We start from the raw sequence: 11076 nt of genomic DNA on the forward strand, positions 1-11076 counted from the left end.
ATTTAAGGGATTATAAGCAATATATATATAAAAAGATTCATTGTAAATACTAATTTGAAATAGCTAAGAAGTTAAAGAATTTACAAGTAGCATAATTAGCATCGTCTGAATTGGTTTTTTAAGCGAATTACAATCTCGTCTCGAGTAAAAGAAAAAGTAGTAACAAAAAAATAGTCTTACAGATATTTCATTCAGCAATACAAGCTATTACGTATAAACTTACGAGTTATAATAAAGCAAAAGAATTTATAGTATTAAATAGGATTTAATGATGTAACAGCAGCTAAAATGATAGTAATTATATTGAGCAAGTGAATTTTACAGATTTTCTCGCTTGATCTGAATCTCGTATGAAATGTAGTCGTAATTAAAATAAGTTTGATGTGCTATGTTGCTTCTTTATCCATTTCACTATTCTGGTATTTTAATGCAATAATTAGCGTGCAAGAGTATTCAAAGCTCCGCTGTAAAATCTTGCATACAAGAATTATTAGTACCCTATATATATATATATATATATATATATATATATGAGGTTACAGTAGTTCAAATCTGCACTCTACGGTCCACAATAATTTTTGACAGTAGAGACAATTAGTCTAATATATAAGTCCTATTCGAGTAATTATAAAAGAATTTTCAGTCACATATAAAGTCATATAGCAAAATATATATTCTTCAGTTTAATTGTCTTTGTTAGTATGTAAGCGATATTTTATATTAAAATATTCTTAATGTTAGCAAATACGCAAATTACGGTAAAAAATCATATTCATGAATTAAATAAAATAGTATCTCGATCGTTTAAATTGCTTAAATAATTTATTAAAAAATTGTTAATCGCCATAGAAGTTATTTGAGTGAAAATGGAACATTTGCAAATCAATATTATATTATAGTAGGAATGATCGAAATAGTGACAATGCAGACTATTCGCTTAATACTTAAGCGTTCACAATATATATCAAAGGGCTTGAAAAACAAATGTTATCCTGAATATAATCATATGTTATACGGCGGCTCATCTTAACAATTGATAAAAATAGGGAAAATATTGTATTATTTAAACTAACCGAGTGACAAGGGCATACTAGGTACGGTGTAATACATAAATATAAGTCATAGAAATTCGTGCGATGAGAATGATTAAGAATCTATTGAAAAGGAATAAATTTAGATTTGGCAATATAATAAATAAGGATTTTGCATGCAGGACGAGAGACATTGTCTAAATTTTTGCAATAGTGTAGAAAATTCGAACGTAGTAGCAATCGAGGGCAACGTAATAAGTTACCTCGAAGATAAAAACTATAATGACTATAAACTATAATCATTAATGATGGATACGAGTTAGCTTTGGATAAACGTTATGGAAATTAGAATTTATAAAACGTGACGCCGCGCAATAACGCATTGCGACGATTCATCTATCCACTAAAATCATTGCTAGATATTCATGCTGGAGGCACATAACTTAGAAATTTCAAACGAGGCCACAGAATTTGTGCAGCAGCAGTAATTGCGAAGAATGGATATTTATCCATTAGTACACTATCAGCGACATATTATTTCAATTATATATAAGTGTATTCCCAATGAATCATATAACTTAGCTTAGCATCTGACGTTAGTGTGGCAAAATATTAGCAACATTAATAAGGACAAAACATTTTACGGTAATGACATTTTTAATTTGAGCTTGTTGAATCGTCAGACTTGGAAAATATTGCTAGTACATTTACAATATTACAAGTATTATCAATTAAAGCGCGTATAATTATTATTAATTTTCGTGGGACAAAAATAACTATAGCATATATTAGATTATGAAAGTGCTGTAGAAGCCACTACAAGTAATTTCAAAGATTAGAGAATTAAAATTGAGAAAGGCATCATTTATCGTATAAACTCAGGGCGAAATATTGCTATATTTAAAGAGAAAGGGACGCGCCATACAAGGTCCTGATAACAAATAAATACAATAATACGATAACGGAGGCTGTGACCAACAAATATTACATTATAACTTGGGACTCGATAATCCTACCGACTCTTAAATGTAAAGTGTGTGTGTGTATATATGTATATATATATATATATATATATATATATATATATATATACATATATACACACACACACTTTACATTTAAGAGTCGGTAGGATTATCGAGTCCCAAGTTATAAACAGCGAGAAAATAAATACCTATAGAACAAAAAAAAAAAAAAAAAAACAAACAAAAAAAATGAAAGAAAATATTTGATTTAAAGTGATAAATATATTCTTATTGGAGTAAACAATTTTAAAATCACTATCAAAATATATAGTAAAATTGTAATATAACTACATCTCGATCTATTAGTAAAACTTACTGAACAATTAATAATCGAAACATTCAGTACAATATTATATATACGCAATATATATATAATAATAATTTTCACTAGCATTTGTCTATGTTAATTATGTATGAAATTAAAAAATAATTTTTTTACAGTTAACTTTTTACTTGCAAAATATATCTATACATATATTTTAATATCTTTAGATAATTTTTATTGAAGAAAAAACTTAAACAATTTTTGTTGAACTATGGAGTATTCAATTTTTGATTTCATAAAATGCTAAATTTAATTCAAATTGTGAAAATTTCAAATGTGGCTGACTTAATTTAAATATAAACATATAATAGGAGTGTTTTGTCACAATGATAAATATTATTGGCAATTATTATTAATTATAGTAGATCCTTATCTCGATATCTGTATTCCATTATTGTTTTTCTAGGGGTCACATTTTAATATTTCTACGACGAAGGAATTAACTGAAGTTGAATTAAATTATTGTAAAATCAGAAAAGAAGGATTTACTATCTTTTTCTGTTTCCTATGTGATTTAGATCCCTTGCATTAGATTATTTATTTTCATACAATGTTGCAAGATATATAAACTAATTTAACTATCCAATAAATGTTAAATATATTATAAATATCCATTGTGATAAAAGATTTTCAAAAAAAAAAAAAAAAAATAAAAAAAGAAAAAGCGAATGAAACATACTAATTAATTAATATCTATTCTATTAAAATACTTATTCATATCTCTATAAGTTGCGTAATAAATTTTTTCTGTCTGTTGAATAACAAACATATAAATTGATATAAAAATCAAGAAAAATTGTTTTAATAATCGTATATTCTTATGAATTCAATAAGTTAAATTGTTTTATATAAAATTTACAAAAAAATAATAATACTATCAATATTTTTATATGAAAAATTACGAATTATGCAATAATTATCGAAAGTTTCTTTTATTTTCTCCATTGTGTAGTTATATAAAATTTCATTGTATATTGTTTTGAATTTTATTATGCATTCAAAACTAACAAGACCGAGCATTTTTTAAATAGAGTAAACGAAATAAAAAATTTTCCACAATCAGAAATATATTATATATTTGTTATTATATATATATATATATATATATATATATATTTATATACATGTAATTGTACTCAGCGCAAGATTAAATATATACAAAAAACGCTTCTGGCGCCCCACGAAGTTGCAGTTATTGTATTTTCTCGTACTCATTGTTGCAATGTTTCACATATCGGAAATATTGTACAAACATTATCTACAAATCCAAATAATCATACAATAATAATAAATATTTTCGTAACAATTACAATTGATAAAGTGACATAATAAGTTATCGTTAAATTTGAAATTTTATCTATTTTTCAAAGCAATATATTGAAATTTCAGATAGTCAATATATAATTCCAATATGTATTATAACACTTATTGTATGACTTCAAAACAATTTATTTTATTTTATTATACTATTTTGTTCATATATATGAAATGCTGTAAATCTCTTTATTTAAGTAAGGGTAACGGATATTTCAAAATCACTTTTCGTTTAAAATTGGCGAGAGTAGCTCTCGTTAGATTTTGCTAAAGCGGTTGAGGTAGTTTTGAAGAAGTTCCAAGTGACATTTAAAATTGCTTTTCCCAAAAAGTACGAATCGTGTCATGTTGAAATCGTCATGGGCTTTTCCGTGGCTGCAATTTCTTCCAATTTTGTTGGTGTTTAGTTCAATACATTTCACTTTTATCCATTTTCGAATAGCCTCGATGTACCACGAGAGTTTCCATTTCGTCTTTTTATTCTCCTTTTTGTCATTATTTTTGCTTTGTCCTTGAATGGGAGTCAGACGTTATCTATGAAATCGTTATTAACAGCTACTAATAATAGACCTACATATGTATGAAGTAAAAGAAAGACAATCGTAAAAAAAAAATCGTAAAAAAAATTAATCCATGCTATATGATTATTATTACATATTATTATAAGAGACTTTTTTTTTCGCTTTTCTAAACAAAACATTGTTATTTATTAATTAATTTTTGTCCAAATGCAAAAATTATTTTGCCAATTAAATTGCATAATTATAAACATATTAAAAAAAAAAAAAAAAAAAAAAAAAAAAAGGAAGAAAAATGAAATTTAAAGAATAATAAAATAAAACATGATTAAGTAAATGAGTTTTATAAAATAATTGAAAAATTATGAAAAATTATTAACAAACTACATTATGCATCAACAACTCAAATACAAATTCATGAATATACAGAGATATTTAAGGGCAGCACTGACTTGTTTTCAATACGTTATCCTTTCTGACACTTGATTTTCTTTTTTAATAAACTTAGATATTTAACACATTTAAAAAAAAAAAAAAAATCATTTATACAGTAGTGAATTAAAGAAGAAACAAGAGAAGAGATTTTTTTTACATCAGATATATATGTGAAATTAATAAAAGTATCTATTCGCAATAGATTGTTCTAGTAATATAATTTCAATGATAAGTTAATATATGTTTTCCAATCATCAATATTATTTCATTTTTTAGTTGTAGCTTTTTGTTTCTCGAAGACAGTTTATCTCTTTTCATTTCAAAATTTTTCCATTTTTAATACTATATTTTTATCGTTTCTTTATCCCTATTTTTCTCTTCTTTCGCTTTCTTTTCAGGCATTTAAGTGCTGAAGTGCTGTTTTTTTTATTGGTATTCAATTTTAATTTTTTCTATGAAAATTAATCGTCTATTTTTTACGCTTTTCAGTTTTATTTCATGCTTGTTTCAGTTATATGTTTTCTAATATCAGTCGTTTATTATATTCTGAATGTTCTTCTATATAATTGCAATTAATTTATTTTTATTAAATGTACATTTTCAATTGTACTTTAATAATTTTGTATTTTATTATTACAATTTACTCATTAATGCTATTTGTTTACAATTATTTTATTTTTATGTAATGAGATTTTACACTTTCAATTTGCAGAACTATATTTTATAAATGAGTATTCGAATTTCTTTTCTTCATTCAGGTAACATCTTTAATTTTTCTCTTTCATCAGTTTTAATGTTATTTCTATCTTATATGTTTTTATGTATCAACAGCGTCCCTCTTTTTCCTGCGCGTGCAGTGTTTAAACGCATATATATATATATATACATGTATGCACGAGTAGAATTTTTTATTCTGGATCTAGTGGATTTCCATTTGTTAATTGACCTGGATCCTTCGAACCTTGTCCGTTGCATCAATGAATGCACGTATATATTTTCTATCTATACTTTGGCTTACTTGTACAGTTATATGAATACGGTGTTTATTATTTTCACTCTTGACTGATGATTTTTCATTATCATCTTGAAATTATGCATATATTTATTTAACCTCCCTTTTTCAATAAAAAATGTATATAATTCTATTAATGAAAAAATATAGGATTTGAAACAAATGTTTGGATAGTTTAGGGTAAATTTGAAAGATTTTTTTTTTTTTTAGATGTCACTAGAAGTGAATTAATGAGAAGAGAATAAAAAGAAAAAGAAAGACTAACAAGGGAGAGAGAGAGAGAGAGAGAGAGAGAGAGAGAGAGAAAGAAAGAGGAAAAATATTATGAATATTCGAATATAAATATTTCAAATTCAAAATGTTGTCTAGTAAAATCAGCATATATTTTGCTCTTTAGCTTATGATGTTGGAAATATTTTCAATCAACTAATAAAAAATAATAAGTATTTAATTAAAATTATTGTTTGTAGCTTAATACTTTGTATGCAAAAAAATATTAAATATAAATTTTTAAATTAATAACATGAACAATATAAGACAATATATAATAAAACAATATAATAAAAAAAATTAGCTAAATGGTAAAATTTTGAAATAATTGAATAAATCTTTCTCAGCAATGAAACTAAATGTAGACGTGAATATAATAAATTTCCAATTGTTGAGCTTTGTTTAATATAAAAACGAACTGGTATTAATTTAAATTAAAAATTACAAAATATTTTATAGCTGTTTTTACAAATTCTCTTTAATATTTAACAAATTGAAAAAATACAGTACTCGAAGAATTATTAAAATGAAACAACAAATTTGTGTTCATTTGTGATTCCTTACTATTATATAAAACATAATTTTATTGTTTATCAAATTTAACATTGTAGAACAGATTTGAGGTTATAATTACTTCTATGTAGCAAATGCTTTATTATTGCTGCATGTTTATTATTTCGTGCGAATATCTATAAATATATGAGCTACGATTGTTCGAATTATCAAAAGTGACTGATAAATCTGAATATAATATTACTATTGATTAAGCTGAAAATGATAATATTCATTCGATAATTTGAACAATATGATGAATGTTGGCGAAGAATCCTTATAGTATGACTCTAAGGTAATATGCAATCGAAGCGAGAAGAAATAATTATCCGAAAAAAAAAAATATCCTAAATAAACTAACTGAAATTTCATTGTCAATAATTTTTAGAGGAAAATTCCAGTCCAGAAGAATATGTAAATAGAGTATATGGATGTATGTAATACGTGTAAAAGAAAGTTGAAAGATTATTCGTTATATAAATACGATAATATTCTTTACCGTATTCTTATAAAATATTTCTCATGATATTTTTGTAGTTTATTTTATGTTTCTAACATTTTTTATTTCATATCTATGCAGTAGAAGTAGCAGTGTACGAGTTAGATATGGAAGTTACTATAGCCCTAATAAATGCAGAAGATAGATAAATTAAAATTAATACACGTACATAACGTATAATTCGTGATTCGTGATTTTAATAGACTAATAAATATTAACAGAATATGAAAAGATATAATCACATTTTAAAGGCAATAAGTAGGAAATAAGTAAGATATTTTTTATTATATTGAAGCGAAAGCTATTTAATGCCTATCGTATTTTAATTTTATGCAAATAATCATTTTTATAAAAAATTTTCAAATATTATTCATTTGGATTTTAAGAGAATCAAAATGTAAATAAAAAATTTATAGAAATTTAAATACATTAAAATTTTTCTTAATTATCTTATTTAAAAATAGCTAATGCAGCTAAAAACTTTCTGTGCAAGTAAAGTAATTAGCAATTAAATACCATAGAATTAATCTATGCTATGCTATCGGGGACAAAAAATATGACTGTTTTATATTAATACAAATAAACAGTAGATGGGAATGAACTTTTTAAGAGTAAGATTTTACATCTTTATAAAATGCTTAAGCTTTTTAATTTAAATTTAACTACTTTTCTTATGCATTCCATTCACGAGCTTGTTAAAAACATAGGTTATTTCATTATTATGCTTCCTATGCTTAAACTCTAGGAAATAAGAGCATTTCAAACTAACAAAAAGAAACGGTAACGAGATTACACAAGCGCAGGATTAAAGGGTGCAAAGGTAAGAAATGAGGCAGATGCAGGAAACTGATACAGGCAGGAGCCAAGCTATATTAAAGTAGCGAGACGGAGAAAAGTGGAAAGGCGGAATTACGCTTCACCGCTCAAGATAATTTCTCCAGAGTAGATAAAATGCGAATGCTCAAAAAGGGCTTTGAATAAATATATGGTGGAGGGTGTGGGTTAGGTGACACGCGGTACATCGCTTTAATTGAAAATTACGGTTTTGGGTCTGGGAGTAAAGCCAGATAGAGCAAACTCGCCATTCTCGCCCTTCCCCTCCCAACCACCACCACCAACACCATTATCAGACACACTCGTGTCAATATGAAGGGATTTGCTATTATCGATCGATAATTCGTTATTTTTGTTAAAATTGTTTATATAAAAATAATCACTAAATTGCGAATTATTTTATTATTTTATTATTGAAGAATATTGAAGAATCGGAGTTATGGATAAATAATGAGCCAATGGATAATTAATAATATTTAGTGTATGCAAACAATGATAGCAATGATGGTGGAATGTAATTTATGCTCGAATCATTGTTACGAAATTGGAGAGTTTCTTAATTAAGATGATCAACAAGATTATCATATAATTAAAAAGTTTATAAGTTATTATATTTTAGCTAATATAAAAAAATGTTTGTCTTTTGTAAAGTCGAGCGTTAAAATTTCATTAGAATATACGTAATCGGATGAATTTACGAAACTATTAACAGCGATGAATTTGTGGATAAAAGTTTTTATTCGGACGATTAAGTTTCATCGTAACAGAAAAGCTCTGGATGTCAAGGATCATCGATCGTACTATAACTTATTCTAACATTGACAGACACGCCATATCCTTCGCTACTACCACACATAATTATACTAATGATATAAATGGCGCATCATCGAGAACAAAAAAATCGCCCGACTCTCGTATTAATTATAAAATTCACCATCTTTATTACCTTCATTAACCAGTTTGTATCGCAGCTGCGTCGAGACTCACGCCTGAGCCATAAATTTCGCTCGGTTTTGCAATAGTATGAAAAAATTTAGTACGCAGCTATGTAACCGCGCGTAAATCGCAAACGCGAGTAGATTAGGAAAAGTACTATGAGCAACGCTTGCCGGGAGTTAGTTACGTGTTCGACTCTGTCGAGGGAGGAGACGAGGTGCGGCTCGAGGTCGGATGCGCGTAAGGGCGCGAGCCCGCGGAGGAGAGAAAAGGGCGAGGAGAAAGTGAAAGAGGACTCACCAGATTTCGGAGCACGTCGTCCGGCACGTTCCTACTGGAATTGCAGAGCGCCCGGGCGGCGCTGTGTGAGAAAATGACCGGCGCCTTCGTCGTCTGCAGGGCTGCATTCATCGTTCGCGTGGAGACGTGCGACAGGTCCACCAGCATCCCCAGTCTATTGAGTTCTCTCACGACTGCCTGAAAATTATGCGGGCAAATCAATGTGTAGTTACGCCAAGGCATTTTCTACTTTGTTACGTGTTGGCGTCGGGCGTAGAGCCGAGGAAGGGAGCGAGCGCTCGTTAATCTTATTGTAATTGCCACGAGAAATTACGCGGGGGGGGGGGGGGGGGGGGGTGGGGGTTTTTTTTTTTTTTTTCCGGCTTTCATTCGTTTTGTCGCGTAGACGACCAGAAATGAGATGGCGAAAAAAGCTCGCTTAGCTACATTTGTTTTATTTGTGAGATAGAAAGGCCGAGTTCAAGCTGATTTATCAAAATCGAAATAAACGAAAAGTAGCTGTGACTTTATTTTTTTGCAGTTTATCGCGAAAGCAAAAACGTGGAAATCTCATAAATCAAGGGAAAACAAAGCTTTGTTTAAATAAAACTTTGTGTCCAGTTAAAATATCATATTATTTTAATGAATTCGTTGAATTCTGTCGCGTATGTTTACTTTGCACAATTCATAATTTATTGCTAAATAAATAATAGAGGTCCATTTCTTTTGACTTTGAAATGAATTAATTAATCGAATTTTATTTATCATTGCTGGCGATCACCAATAGCTAGCTAGTTCAATTATTTTTAAAGTTCGTCGAAATTTGTAATATATAACTAACGATTTAGATGTTGCAATATGCCAGCGCGTAGGAAGCATATATAAAGTACATATGAAATAATTATTGTTTGTTGATGCTCCATATGGCTAACTTGGAAATGTTATATACTATCTTATGACAATAGTATATATATATATATATATATATATATCATTATATAAGAAATTAACTAATTTAATATTCAATTATTTAATTATTCAAGTTTTTTATTGAATAATTTACATTAAATTAAGAAAAAAAAATTAGAAAATAGTCGATTATGTTTGTACATTATTAAAGGAGTGTTAATTCTTATGAAAGTATCTGAATCAATGATAATATAAATCTTTCATTAATAAATATATTTATATTGACATGGACTATCTATATACTGTACTAATGAATGTCATGGAAATTTTATTATTTAATTAAATAATACTCTCCTACTATAACGTGATCGATCGCATAATATAATAAAAAAAATCAAAAGGCATATGTGTCAGTAATGACAAATTATTAATAATATTAATAATATATAATCATTAAATTTGACATTCCAAGTATTAAAGAAATTTAAATTTTGAAATAAATATAACGTTTATTTTATCGATTATAATCTAAACTTGATAAATTAAATTGTTATGTAAATTGTATAAGTGTATAATATTATAAAATAATAAAAAATTTTGTACACGGTTATTTTTGTTTTTCATTAACTGTTAAAATTAAGCGAAAAATATACTGTATTATCAATGGAGTACTCGGCAAAGAAAATCCTATAGAATTTAGATATTTTAATTAGTAAAGTTAACACATTATTGCTTGTTAGTATTAATGGAATATGACAGACGACAATTTTCTACTTGTTAATCTATCGTTTCGCTTGACATTAGCTTTTATTCATTGAGTTCTGAAAGTCAATGGCAAACCACGAATCAAAGTCTGAAAGTAAATACTGTAAAGCATCTAGAGAAATTGCTCGAAATGATGGTGGCAGCATGAGCAGTGGCAACTCCGCGGTAATTACGCCATCAACCGATAATTTGTAATTTCCACCTCGAATAGAATTTAATCGTAAATATCGTCTTCCTCGCGCTATGCTAGTCTAGTCATATATTAGAGTATTTCGGAATTTAAAAAGACGAGGCGTTCCAATAGATCGAAACTTCAGAAACAAATTCTAAACGAAAATATGAGAAAAGGAATTATGAGATGAAAGTGCGCAC

At 27.4% G+C, this 11076-nt stretch overlaps 1 protein-coding gene across 1 annotated transcript in view; it reads right to left on the reverse strand.

The window, feature by feature from the left end:
- The window catches only part of LOC105362546 (dipeptidase 1), a 205605-nt gene that overhangs the window by 16529 nt on the left and 178000 nt on the right, over positions 1 to 11076 (reverse strand). The window contains exon 7 of the mRNA XM_011500007.1: positions 9052 to 9228. Coding sequence (XP_011498309.1) covers positions 9052 to 9228 — 177 coding nt within the window. The remainder of the gene's footprint in view (positions 1 to 9051; positions 9229 to 11076) is intronic.

This window comes from Ceratosolen solmsi, unplaced genomic scaffold (assembly GCF_000503995.2).
Source record: "Ceratosolen solmsi marchali unplaced genomic scaffold, CerSol_1.0 scaffold41, whole genome shotgun sequence".
Classification (NCBI taxonomy): domain Eukaryota; kingdom Metazoa; phylum Arthropoda; class Insecta; order Hymenoptera; family Agaonidae; genus Ceratosolen; species Ceratosolen solmsi.